At 38.0% G+C, this 25,955-nt stretch overlaps 1 protein-coding gene across 1 annotated transcript in view; it reads left to right on the top strand.

The window, feature by feature from the left end:
• Window positions 1-21,323, top strand: part of GALNT12 (polypeptide N-acetylgalactosaminyltransferase 12) — a 49,364-nt gene extending 28,041 nt beyond the window's left edge. Inside the window, exons 5-10 of the mRNA XM_072604769.1 lie at window positions 1,628-1,745; window positions 10,642-10,818; window positions 11,645-11,776; window positions 12,127-12,240; window positions 14,964-15,110; window positions 19,384-21,323. Coding sequence (XP_072460870.1) covers window positions 1,628-1,745; window positions 10,642-10,818; window positions 11,645-11,776; window positions 12,127-12,240; window positions 14,964-15,110; window positions 19,384-19,521 — 826 coding nt within the window. The 3' untranslated portion in view covers window positions 19,522-21,323. The remainder of the gene's footprint in view (window positions 1-1,627; window positions 1,746-10,641; window positions 10,819-11,644; window positions 11,777-12,126; window positions 12,241-14,963; window positions 15,111-19,383) is intronic.
• Window positions 21,324-25,955: the final 4,632 nt, after the last annotated feature.

Genomic DNA, 25,955 nt, shown 5'->3' with positions numbered 1-25,955 from the left:
TTGTAGGCATGGACAATGAACCCTTGATGTAGTGGGTGACTGAAGCAGCCATCAATCAAGGTGAAGCTAGAGGGCAGGAGTTCTGGGGATTTAAGAGCCATGCCAAAAGAACACTTGGTTCTTTTTGGTAAGCTGGTACTAACAACTCCTTAACCAGTTGAAGTGATTGATTATTGCTATTCTCTTTCCCACAAGATTCCTTATTAGGGATCCCCAGTTACTTCAGCTTTTCCTTATGACATGATTCCTAAAACTTTAACTATTCTGGTTGTCCTCTTGGGGACAAAATCTGGTTTGTTAACATCCTTATAAATATGACTGTCTGAACTGAACCCAGTATTTCAGATGTGGGCTGACCAATATAGGCTGTTATATTTCCACTCATCTGAACATCACAGTCTATTAATGGAGCCCAAGATTACATTAGCCATATTTTTTAAAAGCAGCTATGTGTCACATTGTTCACTGCTCATTTATATTAAGATTTTGGTAAATGGTATCTCCCAGGGCTTTTTTTAATGAACTGAAAAACTGAATCTCTTTTAGCCTATACTTATACAAATTATTTTTTAAAATTAGGTACAAGACTAAATTTATCCCTCTTAAATTTGATGACCATGACAGTTCAGACATCATTCTGGCCTGTTTGGTGATTTTTCAATCTTGATTCTGTCTTTTATCTCATTAGCTCTCCCTTCCAGCTTTGGGTCAACTGCAAACTTGATAAGGTTTCCACATTCGATTTGCCCAAGTCACTGACAGACATACGAAACAGGACAGGATCCAGGCATCTCCAGACAATCTGCCCCTTCCAGATGACATCAGTGCATTAATCAAACTTTTGGGGCATAATTGTTCATTTACATCCAAAACCCCAAATTGGGCTGAATAAAGGCCATTTTCCCCTCAAAATCTGACTTGTATAATCTGATTATAGCTGGTAATTGATATTGTTTTTTCATGTTTAGTTCCACTAAAGTTCTAGGCTTCTTAAATACTACTGCAGGGCTCACTCTGGTTTCTCATTGACTATGCCAATGGAGTACAGTTGTTAACAGGTGATATTGGGCCAGAAGGGCTCTGTAGCAAAACTGTGTCTGTTAATCTGAAGACTTAGCCTAACCAAGGTTGGAGAAACCCATCCCCAGGCTGGCTGCAGGGTGATGGATTTTTTTTAGCTACAATGATTTTCAGAGACTCCCTAGTAAGTCACAGAAGGATTTCAGTCTGTGCCAGTACAAGGTGTACTTATGCTAACAATATTTTAAGTCCCTGAAGGATTAAATACCTATACATAATTTTTCTCCATTTCAAAGAGATCTAATTTGCCTATATCCAGGACAGCCTATATTTGGATTAAAATGTGGTAGAAAAAAATAAACCCAGTCATAACAGAAGCTAATGAATAGTTTTAAGAAGAGTCAGAAGCTGTTAAACGTGGCTGTTCTAGAGAGGGATAACCCTTGTATATAAGACGATGAGAAGCTCAAATAAATGGAATTAGCTCCCTTTTGCTTTGAATCTAAACCTGAGCCTGTTATGCTAACAGGATTGAAAACATATCCATGATTGTTGCCAATAGCTTTTTTTCTGCCTATATTAGAATCAATATGGACATATTTTCTAGGTCCCCAACCATGGCTGGTGGACTGTTTGCTGTGAATAAGAGATATTTTGAGTATCTTGGATCCTATGATACAGGAATGGAAGTATGGGGTGGAGAAAACCTTGAGTTCTCATTTAGGGTAAGTGTTATAATTAATTATTTGAATTAAATTTCAGCAAAATATTTGACTGGCCTCTACTGGATGTAAAGATATGGACTGTTTGTAAAGAAGTGGGAATGCTCTCTCGGTAACTGTAGTCATCCACAGTAATGAATACACTAAACATACAATCTTTACTAGCTTTATGTTGTAACTTTTACTTGTGTGAGAGCTTAACTCAGGTTGCCCCATTCTACCAGGTATAGACATTCTCTAAGTTTACAAACTGGTAACTCCATCAGTAGTTTAAAATAAAACAGTCAGTTCCATATTGAGTATAGAAATGCATTAGCAGCTAGCTGGTACAGTGAACAGAGTGCTAGACCTGGAGTCAGGGAAGAATCATCTTCTGGAGTTCAAATCTGGCCTTAGTAACTTTGTGGGGCAAATCACTTAATGCTTTTTGCCTCGGTTTCCTCATCTGTAAATGAACTGGAGAAGGAAATGGCAAACTATTCTAGTATCTTTGCCAAGAAAACTCCAGAGTCTGAAAAGACTGAAGAAAAACTATGGAGATGGATCAGGGTCGCCGTGACTGAGACACATTCCAGTGTTAGGAAGACCTGAGTGTTGCTTCTAACACTGATGTTGTGACCAGCGGCAGATTACTTAATCCCTTTGTACTCCAGGCAATTTTCTGAGACTATAGAGCGGTTTTGTAGAGTGGTTTTTCATCTGCATTATTACAGGAAGTTCCCTTACCAGGAATTCCCTGCCAGAGGTAGGCAAACTACTGCTACCACATCCTGTTGTGGTTAAAGAAAGATCATTCCTGTCTATAGCCATAGGCTGTACAGAAACAAGTCTCTGCCAGAGTTGGCCAGGGGACTATAATTTGCTGACCTTTGCCCTACAGTAATAAAATCACAGTTAGTTTGGATCAAAAAAATCCTGTTGTTTATGTTTATGCTAATTAGTGACAAGAATCAATCACTCATCAAGTATTTATTAAATGCCAACTATGTGCCAGGGAGTGTGTGGAGTGTTTAGGGAGGACTAGCACCTCTGATGTAAGGGCTTATGGAGTCCTTTTCAGGGTTGCTCATCCACCTTTGGTGTCCACCTTTCACTGGACTCTCACTTGTGGCTCCAAGTAACTCTAACATGCCCAGTGTCCACACCCTGGTCAACTGCCCTGGCAGACAGGCTCAACCAGGTTGAGAGTAACCAACAAACCTCAGAACTGTCAGTGTAAAGTTAGAGGATTGTCTCCCCCAAGCATGTGAAGACTTCCTCTGGCAGAATAATTTGTTCCAGTGGGCCATGAAGGCAGCTGAAGCTGGTACAATGGAGTGCTTAGAGCTTGATCAGACACTGAAGATGCCAAGGTCATCCACTAGACTTTGATGAATCTGGAAGAGTGAGGCTGATGACTTTGCTTAACTGTGCCTCACTTAAATCCAATTCACGTGCAAGTCAAGACATCACCTTGTGATATCATTGGTCTTCTTTGAAAAACGAAAGATGAACCACTACTATGTACCAAGCATAGTGTTAGAATAAATCTAACAACGGTACTAAGCAATAGTTCCTGGATTACAGCATGGAATCTAACTTAGGGAGATGGTAGACCAGCAGACTTCCTTAGTTACTTAGTTGCCTACCTGTGTGAGTGGTTTCTAATCTCAAAGATGGCATCTTCCAGAAACGAGATACTTAAGATAGTCTTTTAGGTGATCCATGATATATGGACCACTCTGCCTCTGAGGCAAACAGAGGTTAAGTGACTTACCCAGGGTCACATAGCTTTTAAGTATCTCAGATACTTATCTCAGATACTTATCTCAGATATGGATTTGAACTAGGGTCTTCATGAGATAAGATTCAAACCTGGGTCTTCCTAACTCCTATACTTGCTAGCTGTGTGATGATAGAGAAGTCCCTTAACCTCTGTCTTCCTCAGTTTCCTTATTTATAAAATGTAGCTAATAATAGTACCTAACTTTTGGTTGTTGGCACCTAAGGGTTGTTGTGAGGATCAAATGAGATCATGTAAAACACTTTGGAAACTTTAAAGCAGTTATATAAGTGCTAGATGTTATCTTCATCCCAGCTTGAGATTGTCCATAGAGAAAACAATCTGAGAATATGTTTCACCAATCTAGTTCTGTAAGTGAAGAGTATGTATGTCCTGTATCCCTCCCCTCTCTCCTCTTCCATGTGCAGGGACCATCTTGTACTTACTTTGTCATATGATTGAGAGTCATATTCTGATTCAGGTTTTGGGACTCTCTTCTTAAACCTTAAGTGGCTTAGAAAGGACAGACTGGGTATCTCTTCCCTTAGTAAATCTGTTTTACTGATAGTCCACATACCAGCAGCCAGAAAGGCTTACACAACCTAGTATGTAGTGCAGTTTGGGCTGCATTATCCCTAATGTCCTTCAGAACTTCTTTCATTGACCTCAAGGTCTAACCATTCATGATATATAGTGTTTTACTTCCACGTTCTATATTTTCTGGGTGAAGGAGTCCATCAAGTTCTCTCTGCCCAATTCTTACTTCTTAAATTTATTACTCAAAGCAGTCCATCAGATTCCTCCTATCCCCGTAGGTAATGAGTTTGATTCTTATTTATCAAGTTTTGTTTTTTTTCCCCAGGATGAATACCTCCTGGAGAAATCTTTAGGAGACCCTCTGATCATATTGGTTAGAAAGACTGGTGAACTTTAGACTCATAAATAAAATTTTTAAAATATTAGAAACAAGAAAAAATCTCTTCCTTCCTTCCTTCCTCCCTCCCTCCCTTCCTTCCTTCCTTCCTTCCTTCCTTCCTTCCTTCCTTCCTTCCTTCCTTCCTTCCTTCCTTCCGTCCTTCCTTCCTTCCTCCCTCCCTCCCTCCCTTCCTCCCTTCCTTCCTTCCTCCCTTCCTCCTTTCCTCCCTTCCTTCCTCCCTCCCTCCCTTCCTTCCTTCCTCCCTCCCTCCCTCCCTCCCTCCCTCCCTCCCTTCCTTCCTTCCTTCCTTCCTTCCTTCCTTCCTTCCTTCCTTCCTTCCTTCCTTCCTTCCTTCCTTCCTCTCTTCCTTTCTCTTCATTCTTAGTATAAGGGATCTCAATCTCTTTTTTCCCTTTCAAACTTCTGCCAAGGATATTAATGGGTAGAATAATTTAGCTTATTTACATTTTCTTTCCCTTATTTGTCCATAGCAGTGAAATGCCAGAAAGTAGGCAGTTAGGGGGTCAAATATCATTAGTCGTAACATACGTTTTTAAGCCAGCAGACGTCTATAAATAAAACCACATTTGGAGAATTTCTAATACTTCAGGCAAAATGATGAAGCTGCATTATAATGCTCTGGCTCAACAGGAAGTAACAAGCTAACCACTTCCCACATCCTGTCTAACTCCTGGCTTTTCGCTCTGTGCTACAGCTGGTTCATTCAGGCTAAGGGGAGCCTATGCCAGCTGAAGTTAATGTTGCTTTTTGTTCAGCTGTCTTTCTGAATCATGCCTTCAATGGAACATGAGAAATGAAATCAAGTGTTGGGATGTTCAGCTCTTCTGTCTGTACAGCCTGCCCAGTGCGTCATGCCAAACAGATAATATCATCAAGAACTTAAGTAAACAGATATCATTAAAATACTTAATAAAAGTAATCTTCACTTAAGATAAATGTGTCAAGAATTCAAAAGCAAGATTTCTTATAGCCAGTCTATTTGTGGATAATCAGTTCACATAGAACTGTAAATTGCCAATATACTTTTAATTTTTTTAAAGCATTAAAATGTCTAAATCCTTTAACACTGAACAGTCATTAAACATTTATAAGTGCCGTTTATAAACATTTATAAGCGTGGGGCACTGGGGATACAAAGAAAGGCAAAGACAGTCCATTCTCTCAAGGAACTCGTAGTTTAATGGGGGCAGACAACATGAAAACAGCTGCATACCAATAAGATTATTTATATAGGATATATACATATATATATGAGATATACAAGAAGTGTTTACCTTAAGCTTTATTTTGGTTTTTGTTTACAAAATAAGGATCAGTTGATGATAAATAAGGGGTTTTCATTAGTAAGGACTTCACTATTTTGTATACAGAGAATGTGAATATATACATATATACACATACAGACGCATGCAAACATGTGTGTATATATGCACATACATACACACACGTATATATGTATGTACATATACATACATACACACATATACACAAACACACACATATATGTGTATATAAATATAAAAGTTATAGAAAATCTAACTAGCCTATCTGGTTGTCTGGAAAGTTCATTTTTGTTACAAGACAAACTATGTATTCAATTATCTAGTAAATTCACTTATGTGGAACACTTATTCCTCAGAGATGGAGAATGGTACCACATTTCTTGGCAGGGATGGTGTGGGTAAAGAGTTTGCACTCTTCATCTTTAATTGCCCCGAAGTACCTTTTAAAGGGCAAAAAAGTATCTGTCTTTGACTGCTATTTATTACCACTTCCTTGACTCTATAAAAAAGTGATACAACTAGCTTTGTTTTGCTTTGTTTTAAGGAGCCAAGATTCTTTATCCTTTTACAAATCATGAAACAATGTCACCTCAAAGAAATTTCTTTAAAATAAAAGATTTCTTTTTTAAACCTGCTTTTAAAAACAAATTTTATTTTTATTGATTTTGTTTGTTGTTACATGGCATTTACTTTGGAATCTATCCCTCCCCTTCCCCTAATCAGTGAGCTTTTCCTTGTAACAAAGATTAAAAATGGGCAAAAAAACCCCAAACCAAACAGTTCATCAAATCCAAAAACACTGATCATGTCTGTGCTATAATTCTATATCCACAGTCTTCTGCTTTACAGTGAAGGGAAAGGAGGAAGATTTTCTTTTAAATAGAAATTCCTTTAATTATTTTGAACTGATAAACATCAGACAACAGACATGAGCATTTTTATAATTTGCTAGTCAACTTTCATTGAAGGTATTGTGCTAAGTGCTCTATAATGATTACCTCATTTGATTTCTATAACAACCCTGAGAGGTAAGTGCTATTATTACCCCCATTTTACAGATGAAGAAACTGAGGCAAACTGAGATTAAATGATTTATGTAGGTCCCATAGCTAGGCCTTGTCTAAGGCTAAATTTGAACTCTACACTTTCTGACTCCAGTCCAACATTCTATCCATTTAGCTGCTATTTTTATATACAAATAGGAACAGAAAAAGGTTGCCTATGAAACCTCTCAATCTTTATTATATGCAACTTTCAAAAAATAGTATATCATAAATTTAACATGGCTGTTTGAACACCATCCTAGTTTCTGTGTCACTTTCTGAACTTTCTTGTGCTGTCTTGTCTATATTTTTTAAATGGTTCATTGACAGTCTTTCTTTCATTTCTTCTTCATTTTGACATCATTTTTACTCCGCTACCTCCTAAAAGTCTTCCCCCACCAGTTCTTCTATCATAACAAATGAATATAATCAAAGAAAAGCATTGGCCTCACTGGAAAATATGTGTCCCATTGTCCTTCGCTTCTCTGAAAGAGGTTGGGAAGCCCAGTTCACCATCATCATCTTCTGTGATCATGGCATTGACTGTAATAGTTCTGCAAGTGTTTAAAAGTTGTTTTCCTTTACAGTGTTGTGGTCATTATTCATGTATTGGTTTCCAGGTTCCACTTACTCTATCCTGCATCAGTTTATTTTTTTTTAGTGTAATTTCATTTTTAAAAGTTTTATTGCTGTCTTCTGTTCTAACATCCTCTTCATTTCTGAATATACCTTCTCCTCTTTGTACCTAGTGAACTTTTCCTTGTAATAAAAATGTAAAAAGAAAGAAGAAAAACATTGAGCCAAAACATATATATATTAACTGTGTCTGACAGTAAATGCAGTATTCCATACTCATAGCCCTCCTGTCTTCAGAAAGAGGGGGTAGAGATAATGGCAAGAAGTGCTTTTTCTCAATACTTCTCTGGGATTCAGTTTTCTTTTTCTGTCTACTTATTTGTTATTGTCATTGTGTATATTGTGTTCCTGCTTCTTTCCATCACTTTACATACACACACACACACACACACACACACACACACACACACACACACCTTCCCATGTTTCTGTGACTTCTCTGTGGTCCTTCTTTACTTTCCTATAGTCATAGTCTGTTGTGTTCATGTACGATGACTTGTTAGCCATTCTATGATCAGCAGGTACCTCCTTTGTTTCCAGTTCTTTCCTTTGCCGTCCCCCCACCAAATGTTGCAGTAAATATTTTGCAATATATGAGTCTTTTATGTCTTTGACCTCCTCTGATCCATGGGATGTATGCCCAGCAAAGGAATCTCCCACTCAAAAGATGTGGATATTTTAGCAATTTTTTTTAAAAAACGTAATTAATTTCACGTTGTTTTCCAAAATGATTCTACTAATTCGCAGCTTCCCCAACAGTTTATTAGGGTTTCTGTCTTCCTGCATCCTATTCAACACTGAATATTCCATGTCTTTTTTTTTTTATTGATTTGGTGGGTGCAAAATGAAACTACATTATTTCAAATTTCATTTCTATTTTTTGTTACATCTTCCTTATGTAAGCTAGAAATTCAAATACTATTTGATCTAGAAATTTAATGCTCATTTTTCTCCTTTACCTTAACTTATATTTTTGATATCCTACTTTCTTCGTTCCTTTTCTTCTGTCTCCTCTCTCTCTATACACATAGGTGTATGTGTGAGTGTGTTTCTCTGTTCTCCCTTCTTCCTTTTTATTATTCGGGATCTTTGTAGAGATAGATTGTAGGACAGTAAAACAGCAAAATTTTGGCAAGACTAACTGTGGCTATCTAGTAATTTGGAGGCTAGTTTTCAAAAGAGGAGATAAAAAAATATTTTAAAAGTATAAAAAAACTGATGGAAAACTGTAAACAAAGGTTATATCCAATTAACCCAGAAAGGTATCATTGTGTTATAGCATGGGACAATAATTGATGTTCTGAATCATAAAGATGTTAGGTCTAATATAACTCCCTATGTAATATAATTCATCAGTCAGGCAAGGAGAGGCTGTAATGGCTCGTCCTAACTCATCGTGGGGCTTGCAATTCTAAAAGATCTTTGCTGGCTCTGGAGCTGTTTTGAATATTGTCACCATCACAACCAGTCTGTATGCTTTTCCCTATTTTCTATATTAACCTAAGTGTAGAAAAAAAACAAACTTTTTTTTTAGGTCAGCTGAATTATGCTTAGAGTTTTTAAAAGAAACTTTACTAAGTTTACTAAGAAAAACAAGATAAACCATAAAAGCATAGACATGGACAAGTTTGAAGAATAAAGGTTTCTGATCCATACTTAACTAAAAAAACCTAAACTAACCATATATCTGACTACTTTGAGTATGTATAGGTAGCTAGGTGGTTGTGTTTGTCCTTCATTCTAGAAGAGGACCATGACGTCAAGATGATGACATGACTTGCAGTTGACTTGGATTTGCGTGAGGGAGGGCTGTGCAAGGTCACCAGCCTCACTTTCTTCTCCTGAGCCATCTGGGTCCAGTGGTCTGATATTCATCAGGATGATGGGAGATGGCCCAGGATGCAATGGGAGACTGGCCCTTTTAGGCTGTCTTACCGAATTCTCACCCCATTCAAAGAATAGGCCTCTTTAAGTAGTTACTCAAGGGATGGCCCCTTTAATCAAAAAAAAATCAAAACTGGGAGGGGAAGACCCTCAGCGTTCCTGGGTAAAAGAGAAACAATGACTATTTAGTGATTACATTCATTCTGTGCTAAGTGGGTTGGGCCTTGTTGTCCAGGTTAGATAAAGCACTGGGCCTAGGGTTAGGATGACCTGAATTCAAATCCACACTCAAAGATCTACTAGCTGAGTGACCTTTGGTAAGTCATTTATCCTCTGCCTCAGTTTCCTCATTGGTAAAATGAGGATAATCATAGTACCAACTTCCCTGGATTGTTGTGAGGGTCAAATGATATATTTAAGTGCTTATCACAGAGCCTGGAACATAGGAAGTGCTATCTAACATGATAACATTTCCTCTTCCTCCTGTTCCTCCTCCTCCTCCTAGTACTAATACTGGTACTAGTACTACTACTACTAATACTGCTAGTACTACTACTACTACTAGTTCTACTACTACTGCTGCTGCTGCTGCTGCTGCTGCTGCTGCTGCTGCTGCTACTACTACTGCTACTACTACTACTACATGAAGCACCCCACTCCTTGGTTCTTTCTGTCACCTTAATGCTGTTTGGCTGGCCCTTCTGAAAAGCCTGTTTCATTTGTCAGGTATTTCCTCCTTACATCCCCAAAGAAGACTTGTATTCAGATCCCACCTCTGACACTTACTAGCTTTGTAACCTGTGGCAAGTCATATGACCCCCTTGGGCCCCAGTCGACACCATGAAATGCAGTCTACATTGGTGAAAGGCATTCTCACATTGGGAGTCTATCATGCTGGTGCCATCACAGGACCTCCAAGTCTTCACATTATTGGGGATAGGTGACAGAGACTAGACCTGTGATTTCAGTGGGAAAGAGAACTCCCAGATGTGAAAACTTCCTCTGCCAAAATCTGACCCTATATCTGACAACAGTATTTATAGACAGCCAAGTGATACTTTCTCTGCAATTTATTAGTTCACTAGGTACAAAGAAGAGGGATGTATTTAGAAGCAAAGGTGATGTTTAAAACAAAAAATAGCAACAAAATGTTTTAAAATTAAGTTGCATTTTTAAGGAATGAACTGATGCAGAATAAAGTAAGCAGATTCAGAAAAATAATGATTACACCCCTGTGTTTGTGTATATTAGAACATTTAGGAGAAGGTAAAAGCAGGGTGCTTATGTATTACCGTGTATAGTGATCTTCTGGTACATGCTGACCTATGATTCACCACCAATGTTGTATGTTTAGATCTGGCAGTGTGGAGGAAGTCTTGAGATCCACCCTTGTTCTCACGTAGGTCATGTCTTCCCTAAACAAGCTCCTTACTCACGGAGCAAGGCTTTGGCTAACAGCGTCCGTGCTGCTGAAGTCTGGATGGATGAATATAAAGAAATTTATTACCACCGAAATATGCATGCACGTAAGGTGAGTTTGTAACTTAAATTCCTGTGCAGTGAACCCAATAAGAATCAATTTCATCTTGACTTTTCCTCCACTGATGCTGCTTAAGAATGATGTCTTCCCCCTCATCCCTGCCTCCCTTTTTGTGTCTCATTACCTCAGTTATCTTCAAGCTAGTTTGCTTCATAATGAGGCTGAATTAGGGTTTCTTCCTCCTCTTGGCAGGGCAGCCTAGGTAGCACAGTAGTTAGTTAGAGTGCCAGGTCTGGAGTCAGGGAGACCTGAGTTCAAATCTGGCCTCAGACACATAGCTGTTTGACTAGCATGAGGTCTAAATAACTAGGCCTGTGTATGGGCTGTGCTCAGTATGCTTAGAAACACCCTAATATCTCTAAAAAAATTTTTGGTATTATGTGTCTCATTTTTAAAAATTTGGGGTTTTTGTGTAAAGTTTAGTTTAGTTTTAATTTCTTTGATGTGTTGACTAAAAACAATTGAATATTCAGTGTTTCCTTTAAAAAGATTCTTTGGATTCACACTGTAATGAAATGTGCTACAGATTACAGTCATACGACAGCACAAGAGTTGTCATAGGATTGCATATGATTGAATCCAAGCTAAGTGCCAAAAGTTTGTTCTAGCCCCAAAGTGCTATGAGTTCAGGAAAAGGAGAGATTGGGCTGAAGCATTCAAGGTGGGCTTCATAGAAGAAGTGGAACTTAACCTGGACTTTGAATGAAAGAGTTAAGATTGGGGTAGGTCTGTTTGAGGGTGTGAATCTATTGGTAGGGTCTGATGAAGCTAATATGGAGGGCTAAATACTAAAATTGATTGATTGATTTTCCTTGAGGAACCATATGGAGATATAACAGAAAGGCGAGAACTTCGTGCCAAACTTAAATGTAAGGATTTTAAATGGTTCCTAGAGAATGTATATCCAGAGCTTCACATTCCTGAAGACAGACCTGGCCACTTTGGAATGGTAAGCAGAAGACTTTGTTGTTGTATTGAAATGTCTCCTATTGCCTAGATCAGGGCGGTAGCCTTTCTCCTGTGTCTAAGTTTTATAGAACAAATCCTTTCATTGAGGGGATTTGTTCTGTGATGTTTGGATTCAATCAAAGGGCTGCACCCAAGGACATAGAAGGCCACATGTGTCCTCAAGGCTGCAGGTTCCCCACCTCTGACCTAGATCTTTCTTTTCTCTTAAAAGTAATTATAATGATGATAATAATTCAGGCATGTTAGAGATGATTGGTTGCTTACATGTGTATGTGTGCAGACTAATATACCTATGTCTAAAATGATATTCTGGTATGTTCTTTCATTTAGTTGGTAAACAGAGGAATGGCAGATTACTGTTTTGACTATAACCCTCCTAGTGAAAATGAAGTGACAGGGAGCCAAGTCATTCTTTATCCTTGTCACGGAATGGGACAGAACCAGGTGAGAATTTTTCATCAGCATTGTATTCGGGAGGGACAGTATTTGAACACTGATTCTGTTTCTTCGGTTGAATTAAAAACTCTAGAATTGTTTGTAGATGAGCCACAGTACTACAGAGTTAGCCATCTTTGTAAGAATAATAACACCTATTCCATTTGCGTAATACTTCCTGGTCTTCAAAATGCTTTTTACATATTTATGTTACCTTATTTAATCCTCACAGCAACGTTACCCTGAGGGAAGCGGTGCTGGTATTATCATCCTTATTTTGTAGGTGATGAAACTGGGGCCCAGAGACACTAAGTAAGTAGTTCAGGCTCACACAGCTAGTGGCAGAACTAGGCTGCTGAATCCTCTGTGTAATATTTCACCTCATCTTTGAGATAGGTTGGACCAAATTTTATTCTTGTTGCCTAGGACATAGTTCAAGTTATGCATTCTATAGGTCCCTGTCTTTACTGCTTCTCTCCATTTTAGATTTTTCTCTGCAATCAGAACTGTTCCTGGAGGATGGCATGACCATTGGCAACCAGTAGTAACCTTAGTTCTCACTTCACTTAGTAGGAGAGAAAAATGATGGAACAGTCTTGACCAGGATTCATTTTGCTCCTTTTTTGGTCTTAGAGCTATCAGTAATGGTTCTTTATTTTTTGAAACAGTGGAAAGAGTGCTGAATCTGGAGTCATAAGGCCTGGATTCAATCCCCACATTCCCAGTTCCACTATCTAGTACAAGTCACAAATATTGGTGTCCTCATCTGCAAAAGTCCTTTCAATGATTCCAGTTATAATTAAGGTCTGTAGCTCATTCCAGCTGAAAAAAATTAACATAGGACTGACAGCCCTTCCTTTGAGTTTCATTTAGTTACTTTTTTTTTTTTTAACAAATGAAGAAACTGGTTCCAGTCTCATTGTGCATATCTCTTATCTCCACCCCTGGAATGCACTCCCTTCTTTATAGGACGCTTCACTCCCTTAATGACCTGGCTCCAGCACAATCTTCTGCATGAAGATTTTCCGATCCTTTCAGCTGCTAAAGCCTTCCTTTCAACACCAACTTGTATTAAACTACTTTGTATTCATACTTGTTATTTTTGGTATTAATTTTTTGTGTGTGTGTGTACATGTGTGTACACATTTGTCCCCTCCCCTGTTACCGTGTAAGCTTCTTGCAAGTGGATTGTTTCTTTCATTGTATTTGTATCCAGAGCTCCCAGCATGTGCCCGTCACATAGTAGTAGGTGCTTGATGACCCACCTCTCTGTGAATGGACTGATTGCCCAAAGCCACACAGAGAATAAGTAGAGAGGGAATTCTGTATTGTGGTTGGTTTGTAGGTCAAAGATCCTGTTCAATACTGAAGTCCTCTAATGAAAGATCTAGTTCTTTGGATTCAGGATTTTTTTTTTCCTCCTGAATTTTGCTAGACAAGCTGGAGTTCAAGGCTCCATTCCACCCTTGAAATTCTTGTCTAGCAGCTCCTCATAGCTTGGTGCCCCCTGCTTGGAAGACCTTCTAGTATGGCAAGGAGCTCTGATGTTACAGCTGGAGAAATCGCCTTGTCTATAGATTTGACAGTATGGTTATTCTCCTCCCCAGATGGGTGCCAATGGTTAGGAAAGTGCCAAATCCTCCTTGGACACAGAGGACAGAAGATTTGAGCTAGGAAAGGAGTTACAGGAAATCAAAAATCTTTTGTTGTTGTCGTTGTTTTTGGTATAGGTCTAGACTAACCGTTTTGTCATTTGGTGATTTCAGTCTTGTCTGACTCTCTGTGGCCCCATTTGGGGTTTTCTTGGCAAAGATACTTGAATGGTTTGTCATTTCCTTATTAGTTGTGGAACAACTAATAAGTGTCTGAGGTCAGATTTGAACTTAGGAAGATGAGTCTTCCTATCCACTGTGTACCTAGCTGCCATTGGTTACTAAGTTAGGGATCCATAGTGTAACTCAACCTGATTCTCCAAAGCTCTTGTCTTTTTAATGTGGTAACTTGCTTGTCCATCTGGTCACGGGAAGGCCTCATCATGACTCCTCTTGATTTGGCCATCCCTGACACAGCTCGGGTAACCAGCTTGCTTAAAATGGAGATGGATAGGTAGATAATCTTGATTTATGTGTGGCTCAGAATGTAAAATTAGAGGGCTTATGTTGAGGAGGTAAATAAAAGTTAGGGAGACAAAATGGGGCCAGATTATAAAGATCTTGAACGTCAGGTAAAGAAGATTGTCCCATTGTGAAATATGGAAACTGCATTGGTTTTTGTGGTATGAACTAGGCAAGCTAGAAACACTGGAGAGGGGGAGAGAGCAAATATAAATGAGGAGTTGAATATATTGACTTTTTACAATACACAGTGTCATCCACGTTTCATTTTGTCTTCGTATCTTCTGTGCCCATAGTAGACATTTAGTAAATGCTTGTTGACTATTATTTGAAAGCTCTATGACTGAAATACTTTTGCTTTGCAGTTCTGATGCTCAGTTCCAACTCTTAGAATACAGCTCAGCTTCTTAGGGGGAGAGAGTTCCTTCCTAGAAGCATCCCTCTCCTCATGAGCCAGATATGTCAGTCCACAAACTTTTACTAAGTGCCTACTATATATTAGGAACATAGAATATACTAATACTTTAAAAAGTGATGTTTTTAAATTGTTCAGAAGTTTTTATTTCACATCTTTTGTCTGTATAGTTTAATTATTTGTTCCCTGTCTCATTCTCATAGTTTTTTGAATATACTTCACATAATGAAATACGTTATAACACCCGCCAACCGGAAGCCTGTGTAGCTGTTGATGTAGGCACTGACCATCTGACCATGCATCTCTGTTATAAAAATGCCCCAGAAAATCAGAAATTTATTTTTAAAGAGGTAGGTATATTGTTTAATATCCTCATCTCTTCCAGGACCGTTGGGTCCGAGTGATTGTATTAACATAAAATGTAACTTATGCTTTTGATCACAAAAAATATCAATGAGAGTTAGTCACACTCCAAAACCGTGGAGTCATTAGAAGGTTACTCAAGGATGATCTAATCTCACCAGTGCCTGAATAGTTCCTCTACCATATCCCTGACAGGATATTGGCTGAACTGTGCTTGAGGATCCACTATCTGATTGATAGCAAGTTTTTTCCTTTCAAAAATCCTTTATTGCCTTTCTGCAACTTCTCCTCATTGTTCACATTTCTGCCAACCAAAATTAAATTTAATTCCTTTTTCACATCAAAACCTTTCAGATATTTAAAGGCATTTCTTACGGACCTTCCTCCTTCCAAGTCTCCTATGATGCAAATTAATGTCCATCTTTGTGGTATAACCTTGAAGGCCTCTCCCTGTCCTGGTCTTCTCCTCCTTCCAGGTGCTCTTCAGCTTGTCATTCATTGTCTTGCCTGAAATATGGTACAATATTTCAAATGTAATCTGACCAGAGAAAATTGCAGCAGGACTATCACATGCTCCTTTTAGGACACCATACCTAGGAAAGAGGAATGATTATCAAAAATTTTGTGTCCTAGGATATGGACTGGATAAATTGTAATTGGAATATTCTGTAAAATTTCAGGTTAAAACTTGGCCAATCCCTGATTTAGAACACACGCTTTTTTTCCTTTTTTAAGTATAATATTTTTTCAATTAAAAAAATCTATTTTCTTTCTTTCCCATAACCCTCCCCCTGCTGGCAAAAAAGAAGTAAAAACAAAGCATTTGTAGTAAATATGTAGCCCACAACAAATCCCTACCTTGGCCACATCCAAAATATGTACACATATATGTATCTTTTTCTGTATCATTTCTTTGTCAGGAAGTAGGTGGGGTATTTCGTTAACATCCTCTGGTATCACGGTTGGTCATTATATTGATCAGAGTTCTTACAACTTTCAAAGTTATTTGTTTTTACATTTTGTTATTGTATAAATTGTTCTCTATGTTTTTCTCACTTCACCCTGTATTAGTTCATACAAGTTTTCCTAGGTTTTATTGAAGCCATCCCTCTCAGTATTTCCTTTGGCATAATGGTATTCTGTTAAACTCATATACCTTAATTTGTCTATCCATTCCTTAGCTGATGGGGGCCTCTGTAGTTTCCAATTCGTTGCTATTGTGAAAAGAGATAATATAAAAATTTGGGGGCATATCCGTGATTTTCCTCTTTCTTCACTCTTCTTTAGGTATATATCTAGTGCTGGTATTATTGAGTCCAAATAGAATATATTATTTTTTATGAGTATTTCTGCTTCTCTGTGTTTTCCTATAGAAGTGTTGACTCTGTTTCCCTTATGTTCCTCCTTTTGTCTCTTCTGTTTTTTCAATCTTGTATTTTCTGTCTGCCTGAAGTCTCATATCTGACCAGGTCACTCAAGAATATCAGTGGCTCCTGTTATCTCTAGGATAAAATATTCTTCTTTTGGGCATTGGCCTTTCACAAATCTGGATCTAGCATACCCTTCCAAGCTGATCACATCTTACTCTCCTTTAACATACTCTACATTTAAGCCAAACTGGCTTATTTCTTGTTCCATTTCCTACATCTTTAGTTTTTCACAGACCCCGTGACTGAAATACTCTCCTTATCTCTTCCTAGTAGAATCCCTAACTTCCTTCAAAGCTGAACCTAGGAACTACCTCTTAGAGGAGCATTACCTGATTCCTTGAATAACATACCCGAGGTGTTCTGTCCACCCCACACTACTTTGTATTGACTCTGAATCTACTTCTCTTGGTACATGGTGTTTCCCTTTGGTAGAATATAAGCTTACTGGGTGTAGGGACTGCCCTGGGTGCCAGAGTTGAAGAAGGACATTGATAATCTGCAGAGTGTCCCAAGAAGGGCAAGCAGAATAGTAAAGGACTATTGTCCATAAGTCTATGATCTATGAGGATGTGTTGAAGAAACTGGACATGTTTGGCATGAAGAAGAAGAGGCTCCGAGGTTGGGGGGGAGGAGGTTATGATAGCTAACTTCAATTATTTAAAAAGCTTTCATGTGGAAGAGAGGTTAGACTTGGTCTGCTTGACCCTGGAGGGCAAAATTAGTAGTAGAAGTAATCAATCAAAATGAGGCAAATTTAGACTTCACATAAAAAATACTTCCTCGCAATGTGAGCTGTCTAAAAGTGGAATGGGTGGTGGGTTCCCCTCCTTAGGAGTTTTCAGGAGGATTGGCAGATACATTGTGGTGGACATCCCTTCTATGTATAACATAGACTGGATGGCTGCTGAGGTCTGTTCTAGCTCTCACGGTTGTGTCTCTAGTGCTGAGCACAATGCCTAGCACATTGTAAGCACTCAATAAGTACATTGTGGAATTGGATTAAATTGAAATTACTCTTATTTGCCTTTCTCTGTGCTTTCCTACATTCATCCTGTTACATTTCATCAAGTGTTTTCAGTTGCACTGTACTGCACCCCCTTAGGGACAAATCCAGCTGGAACTAGGCAATCTTATATTTTGTCAATACAAAGTTATTTCCCTCTTCCACAAAGTCTGAGTAATCCCCTTCCTGAGACTTTTACTCCATCAGCATCTGTGGCCTCTCTGCATGAATACATCCATTGATGAGGACTGTACTGTCCCAATGCAATTCATTCCATTTTTCAGACAACCATTGTGGTTAGGAAATTCTTTCTTCTACTGAGCGGGACTATACTTCCTGTTAATACCTACTGGGTCCTAGTTCTGGAACTAAGGAGAGCAAATTTAACATTATGCAGCGGACATTCAAGCCTATTAGCTTTTAGCCATACTTCATCTACCAGGCAGTGCCTTGGTTTGGAACCTCCACTGGAGTGCAGATTGGCCTTCACACTTTCTTTAATTTTTTGCCCTTCCTCATACTGAAGTGAAATTCCCGAAGGAAGGGGAGTATATCCTTTGTCTGCCATAGTAGCCTCAAGTATCATCAATAAATAATTGCTGATTGATATTCTGTACAACTATTGCCGTTCTCAGCTGTTTTATTGATCCTTATCTGTCAACAGTCATGAGGCTTTGAGTCATTCAGAAAGAGCCCTTCCTTGAAAAGGATTTTATAGTCATAGGGAAAGAGAGGACCTTCAGGATTCCTATATTCTTTTATCTGAAGGCTTTACCTACTACATACAAGTGTTCCTAAATTTATATAGTCCTAAAAATTTAATTTAGACATTTAGGATTTATATACATCTACACAGGAACACATATCCTATTCCCTCATTAACTTACAATTAAAAAAATCATTTTTATACAAACCTGGGCCCCATCTTTAATCTCTAGTTTAGATAAAACCTAAAATTGTAGGAAAATCAGGAAGTCAAGAGGCCAGGGAAGGTGGTGGAGCTTAAAAGAGTCATATTGATAAAAATGAAATTTAAAATATATGTATATATATGCATATATATATAAAACCATTTATTTGAAAGGATAAAATATAAGATAAAACCAAAACATTGTGTAGTAAATATTTATTTGCAATTTTACTATTTTATGTGATTTTCTGTGTATCACTATATATTATTCCTTTCAAAAGATTTCTTTATATGAGTCTGGTCTGTGTTTAAGATGACCTATATTTGAACCAATATACTTTATCACAAAAACTTTCTTTTGGAAAAGTATTTTAGGAAAATTTTTCTTTAATGCACGCTATAAAAATATGTGCTGATAAATTATGTTTTGTCTCAAAAGACACTTTCAAAAAAATGCCCAAACTTTCTTTAAAAGTATGTTCCAGGCATATTGTTAATGGAAATAAGGGATTTTGACAGTATGGTGTTCACATCGGCCATAGTAATTGACCAAAGGTTCATTGTCTCTCCATGTTGATCTAATTCACATTATATAAATTATTCTTTTGGTTCTTCTTTGTTTATTATACTTTTAAAAAATACATCTTTCCACATTTTTCTGAATTCTTCATGTTCATTATTCTCTACCATGCAATAGCAGTTATTCCATTTATTTATAACAGTTTATTTGGTCATCCCCTTATCATTGGTCTTTTTCTCCACCTTGTTTTCTTTTTTCAAATAATGTTGTTATGAATATTTTGAGAATTTAATTTAAAATCATACATTAGCAATTATAATTTAAAGGAAAAATGGTAATCTTTTTATAAAGTGTTGATAATACTATTGAAAACTAATTCATTTTCAATCCTTTTTAGGATGGATCCATACTTCATGTACAGTCTCAGAAATGCATACAAGCTGAGGCAAATGCTTCCAATGGCAATCCAGCCCCACTGTTAAGAACATGTACAAATTCAGAATATCAAAAATGGTTCTTCAAAGAACGTAGTTAATATGTTAACTGTGCCAGCCAACCAGATGATGGACTAGGGTTCAGAAGTTCTGCATTCTAGTTCCAGTTCCACCATTTACCAGTTATATAACCTTACTCAAGTCCCTTCATGTCAGACTCTCAGTTTAAGAATATTTGCCCAGCCTACCTCACAGGGTTGTTGTGAGGGTCAAACAAAATACGTGAAAGACTTTGTAACTGACTCTAAGACATTATCCAAATGTAACAGCAAACCAAGGGAAGTGACAGTGATGATGCTCAGGAGGACTTTGCAGCCAGGAGCTACTTAGTTCAATGCAATGTGAGGATATGATGCAAAACTTGACAGTAATATTTTCATAAGGAAATTATTTTACAAGGTGTGAATTTTTTTTTGAAGAATTAGTCGAAGAGTTTAAGCTTTGCACTATTTATTTAAAAAGCTTTACTATTGTTTCAAGATGGCCTATTTTCATAGAGAGAAGCACATTACTCTTTCTATTCGGTGACTTTGAAGCAATTATCTACCAAATACTTTTTTTTAGTATTGCCTATATTCTATGATAGTGCCTTTTTTCAGAAATAAGGTAAAAGGTGAATCTTGATATTTTCCATAATATTAAGCTATTTGCACAGATTTAAAACACACAAAAAATGTACTGTAGATTGTACAGATTAATATTTTGGCCAGAATTTTCTCAGTGCATGAAATTGTAGAAAAGCTGCATATATGGAAAGGGATGACAGCCGCTTCAAATTATTTGGATGCTCAAAGCTCATTTGAAATAATACTGTTACAGAGCTGTCCTCATCAGCCAGAGAGTTTTTGCCAATGATACCTAGAATCATAGATTTTTAAGGGACTTAATCTGTCCAGACCCCTGCTGGATGGCCAAAATCCCTCTGTAACATTCCCAACATATGGCCATTCATCCTCTGCTTAAAGTCACAGAGAATTCACTACCTCATAAAGCAATTCATTCCATTTTCAGAGAGCCATGTTGCTAAGATATTCTTTCTTGTATGGAGATGAAGTCTGCTTCCATGTTAATCCCATTTGCCCTAGTCATAGCCTCTGGAGCCACAATGGATCTTTAAATATTTAAAAACAGCTATCATCTGTTATGTCATCCCCCTTAAGTCTTTTCATCTTTAGACTAATCACCCTAATATGTATGAACCATTCTTTATGTAATACGGATTTGAGTCCCTGAAACAATCCTGTTACTCTAGCTTGTTAATGTTGCACCCAAAACCGAAGACAGTAAGTATTCTAAATGTGGTTTGACCAGAGATTAGGATAACAGGGCTGTCAATTACTCTCTCCAGACACTGTGCTTCTATTAACGTTGCCTAAAAATGACCATTTGGAAGGATAACCTTACTATAAACTTTCGTATAAAGACAAACTTTTAATAATACTTTATTGTGGTTTAACTATCATTACTGTTACTAATTACTACTGTGACTTTTTTTAAATGTACATATAATAAAAATTTTTGGTAAACATTAGTTTAAAATTAAATTTCAATACACAATTCATCGTTTAAATCTGAACACTAAATTTGGTACTTTGAAAACTGAAATTATTTTCTAAATGTCTTTGTTTCTGTAGCTGGTTTTGATTTTCATATGATTTCTAGATACACTTCTATGGTTTTGCTCAAGACATAAAAATGAAATATGTAAATATGGGAAGTGTAGTATTTTGAATATTGAAAAATCTTTCAAAGCAATTTCTGATCGTTAGTTTTCATTCAATCAGATGTAAGATGGTGACATTGATACCAAATTTATTAAAAATGCTTTATATTTCAAACACTGTTTTTTCTTCCTGTGACTGTTTTTTTCTTTTGCCTGAGAGGACATTACATACACTCTCTGGGCTGTTAGGTGGTGCAGTAGATAAGCATTGGGCTTGGAGTCAGGAAGACCTGAGTTCAAACATGGCTTCAGTTACTTGTTACTGACTGTGGGACTGGGCAGTTTATTTAACCTCTGTCTGCCTCAGTAGCACCTACCTCCCAGGGCTGTTGTGAAGATAAGTGAGATATTTGGAAAGCACTTAGCCCCATGCCTGGCACATAGCAGATAGCTATAAAATGCTCATTCTCCCCCCCCCCCCCTTTTCACTTTCCCCTTCCCTCCCTCACTTCCTGTCCTGTAAATTTATTAGTTGTTTGCCCAGTTCTGCTATATTTTGCATGGGTTCTTCATTTTTATTTTTTCAATTGTTCATTTTTTACTTCATTTACTCTCCTTTTTGCCACTTCCATTGATGTTTTGATATCACTTCACTAGTTACACCATCTATTTTTTACATTTTTAAAAACTGAAATGGAATCCACTAATTCCTTTAATTTATTTATGATCCCATTTAATTCATCCTTTGGCACTTTATTCAATCTATTCATTGACATTCCAATTTGAACCTCTGGGGGAATTTCATCTCTTCACACTTTAATATTGCAGAATTTCTTTCATAAAATTTTTCTTGCTTATGCTAGGATTAGAACGATAGCTACAATTATTCTCTTAGATTTGATTTGGATGAGAACTGGACTTATTGCTTCAGCAGAGTGATCTAGGTTGGACTCTAGTCAGGTTCAGGAATGAGACTGGATCTGATGGTAGTTATGAAGTATGGAATTGGAGAATCCCCGCAGCAGCAGGGCAGCAGAGGATGTCTCAGCTTCTGGCTGCTTTTTAAAGGATGGGGGACAGCTAGGAGGCCTAGGCTAGGAGAGCAGGGGAAGTAGTGGTAGGCTGGATAGAAGAGTGACTGCCTAGCTTTCCCAAGAGCAGGAGAGGAATTTGCTGGTTTGGGAAGGTCTTGAAAGACCTTTATTATAATTTTTTTAAACCCCAGAAAAATGGAATGCACATAAATACTGACCATATAAGGAAAAGTGAATAAGGATATATAGGCAAATATTCCTGATGGAGAAATGACAAATGAAATCTAAGGTTGCTGGACGTTGACCACAGCAATTTAAGAACTAGCCACAAAATCAATCAGTTCTCAAGGAAAAAGGGACTAGGGTGCTTTGATTCATCAAGTTATGAGAAAAGGGAGAATTCTACAATGACTAGCATTATGTATGTAATGTTTGTTTTTCTGAGAGCCAAATGACTGCTATCTATGCTCAAACAGAAGGCTGTTATCTTTGCTTAAATGGAAAGTCTTGAAGAATTCCTTTCTAATGTGGAGAAGTAAATATTCTTTTAAGATGGAAGGGGAACTTGAAGATTAAGGAGAAAAAAGTACTTGGCAGAGAAAAATGCTGGACTGGCAGGCATTTTGAAGGTGGAAGAATGTGATAGAGAAGAAAGTGAAGGATCATTGAACACATAGAGTCAAGAAATAGACGAAGGGTCTTCCTATCGAGAGTAGAGCTAGACTTCTGAGGAAGCAGCAGCAGCGTGTGTTTTAAGGACTTATGAGATATAACCATGAGTACTATAAAGAGACATTATCCAGTAAGAGAAATAAGAAGCAAGTAGTGGTGGTTGGTGATGCCCTGTTGGGGAGAGGGTAGTGATGTAAACTGTTTGTTGTCCTAAGAGAGATCTATTGTCTTCACATGGCATATATCCAAGAAGCATGGCAGTGATAAACCTATTCACAATCTTTTTTTTTTTTTTTTTGAGACTGGGTCTCCTTTTCTTGCCCAAGTTGGGAGTACAGAGGTCAATCATGACTGATTTTACTGATCGGCACCGAATCTTTGACCTCTTTTCTACTCATGATGGCTGGCCTCTCTCTCTCCTGGGATCACTTTATCAATGTTGAACCCAGTGGAGATACCAGACAAGCCTAGCCCATGTTAGCTCAAAACTCCTGAGCTCAAGAGATCAACCTCAGTTTCTCCAGAAGCAAGGATCATAGACACTCACTACTATGTCCATTTGTGTTATTTATTTTCAGTAATCCACATTAGGATGAAACAAACAAGCAAACCCTGTCACAAGGAATTCAGAAAGCGGTGCTAAGGAGAATGAAACCCAAGGGAAGCAATCATAAGAGTTCTTAAGACCTGAAGCCCAGATGGCATTTTTATCACAGCTTCCTATCAAAGGAAAGGACTACCAAAGAGCAAGGCAGAATTGGAAACCTGATTTAAGATGATGTCTGAGAACAGGATTTCTGGGCCACAGCTTAAAATAGAGATGATGCAGACTGATTAGATTGGGCCCCTTCCTACAGAGAGTAACATGTTCAAAACAGTGAGAACTAGAAGAGAAAGCCAAGGTTACACACCAGGTAGATAAGAAGAATGGTGGTGCCTTTGACAGATTTAGAAAAATTTCAGAAGAAAAATAGACTTGAGGGGAAAGATCATGAGTTTTGTTGATTTTTATATAAGTTCATATGTATGAAATGGAAATGCTCATTCTGTTATCCAAGGGGGCAGACAAAACAATCTAATTGTTTAAAGTACAGCAGAAGATATTTATAAATTTGCCAATTTTTGCTCTTTATCCTGGAAAATATAGTAACCTAGTAATTTTAAAGATCCTTGATTTAATCCATATGGGTATTCCCTCTATCAACACATATCAGAGAACCCTCCCATGCTCAAGTTGGATGGTCCCAATGAGTTTTTGAGGCCAGAAAAAATCATCACTTGGTGGCCAACCTTCTGGTGATGAGCCTTTCCGAATTTAGCTTGGTTGGCTCTCAAACAGGAGATAGACAGTTTGTTACTGGGTAGGCACTGAAACTTTTCATAGCTTAGGATCTGCCAAGATTTGTAGGACAGAAGTAGAATAAGCACATGTTAATGTTATTTAAATAATGCTACGAAAAATGCAACTCTTGGCCTTGGTGTACTCTGTTCAAGCATGAGTACGACATATTTACAATTTTCATCAGAACCAGAGAGGCAACATGTTGTAATGAAAAGAGGCCTGTACTTGGAGTCAAGCTTAGTGTTCTTAGGATTATTTCTAAATAAAGTGGTCAAAGAATATAGACTGAGAGACATAGAAGTAGAAGGGAAATCTTAGAAGTCATCTAGTCCAACCCCCATCATCATCTTGTCACCATTATCATTCTTACCAATTGGTCTCTTTTGCTTATGCTGAAAGTACAGAGGCTACTTAGCAGTGTGGTTCCACTCTGATCCACATGGGAGTTTGTATTCTGGTCTGCCTTCCTTCCTTCCTTCCTTCCTTCCTTCCTTCCTTCCTTCCTTCCTTCCTTCCTTCCTTCCTTCCTTCCTTCCTTCCTTCCTTCCTTCTTTCCTTCCTTCCTTCCTTCCTTCCTTCCTTCCTTCCTTCCCCTAGACGATTTTATCTTGCCTTACACAATCTGGTGAGTCCCCCCCCTCTCTTCTGGGAACTCACCATATTAATGATAAATTTAATTTTGATACTCAATTGGCTTAGCCACTTCTGAGCCATTGCAGCGTAGAACTCTAGGTCTCAGGAGATCCTCTAGCTTTAGACTCACCCAATAGCAGGTGTGTGTTCATCCTTTGTTGCCAAAGAAGACCATGCCATCAGAGAAATAATGATGTGACTTGCACTTGATTTTGTTTTGAGTGAGGGAGAGCTGTGCAGGTCACCAGCCTCACTTCTTCTCCAGAGCCATCTGAATCCAGTGACCAGATATTCATCAGGATGACTGGAGATGACCTAGGATGAGGCAATTGGTGTTACGTGACTTGCCCAAGGTCACACAGCTAGTGAGTGTCAAGTGTCTGAGCTGAGATTTGAACTCAAGTCCTCCTGACTCCTGCAATGATGCTCTATCCACTGCACCACCTAGCTGCCCCAACCAATAGCAGGTATGACAAAGTAGGCCACCATGTCTGACCAAGCCCCTCACTGCATAAGTAAGATAACAATCTCTGAGAAGCTGATTTGTCCAAGGTCCAAGGTCACCCAGAGTTAGGATTTGAAGCCAAAGTCGCAGACATCAAATCCAGTACACTTTCCACTGTACTATGCTTCTTCCTCTGGACAGGTTTCCAAAGAAGAAAATTGACAGCTTTCTGAAAAATTGTACAAAATCACTAATTATAAAAAAATATAATTTAAAACAACATTGAGATAGTAAAATAAACTGACATGTGACCCCATTAAAGGAAATGACTTGTCCAAAGTCACAGTCTTTATATAAAAAATAAGTCTATTGTCAGATTGACTCTCTACCCATCAACTTAATAAAGATAGGAAAAAAATGGAAAAATCTGTTGGAGGTTCTGTGGGATGACCACCCTAATTTGATGCTCGTAGAGTTGTGAATTGGTTCAACTGTTCTGGAAAACAGTTTGGAATTATGTTGGAAAGGTTACTAAATGGTTAGCCTTTAACCCAGAGATCTCACTGCCAGCCTTATATCCCAGAGAGATTATTGAGAGCAAAAAAAACCCCTTATATCCTAAAATAGTCATAGCAGCATTATTTGTGATTACAAAAGGCTGGAAAATGACTGAACAGGCTATGACA

Source organism: Notamacropus eugenii, chromosome 1, assembly GCF_028372415.1.
Source record: "Notamacropus eugenii isolate mMacEug1 chromosome 1, mMacEug1.pri_v2, whole genome shotgun sequence".
NCBI lineage: Eukaryota > Metazoa > Chordata > Mammalia > Diprotodontia > Macropodidae > Notamacropus > Notamacropus eugenii.
Note: the sequence above shows the minus strand (reverse complement) of the source record. Positions and strands in the feature narration are given on the sequence as shown.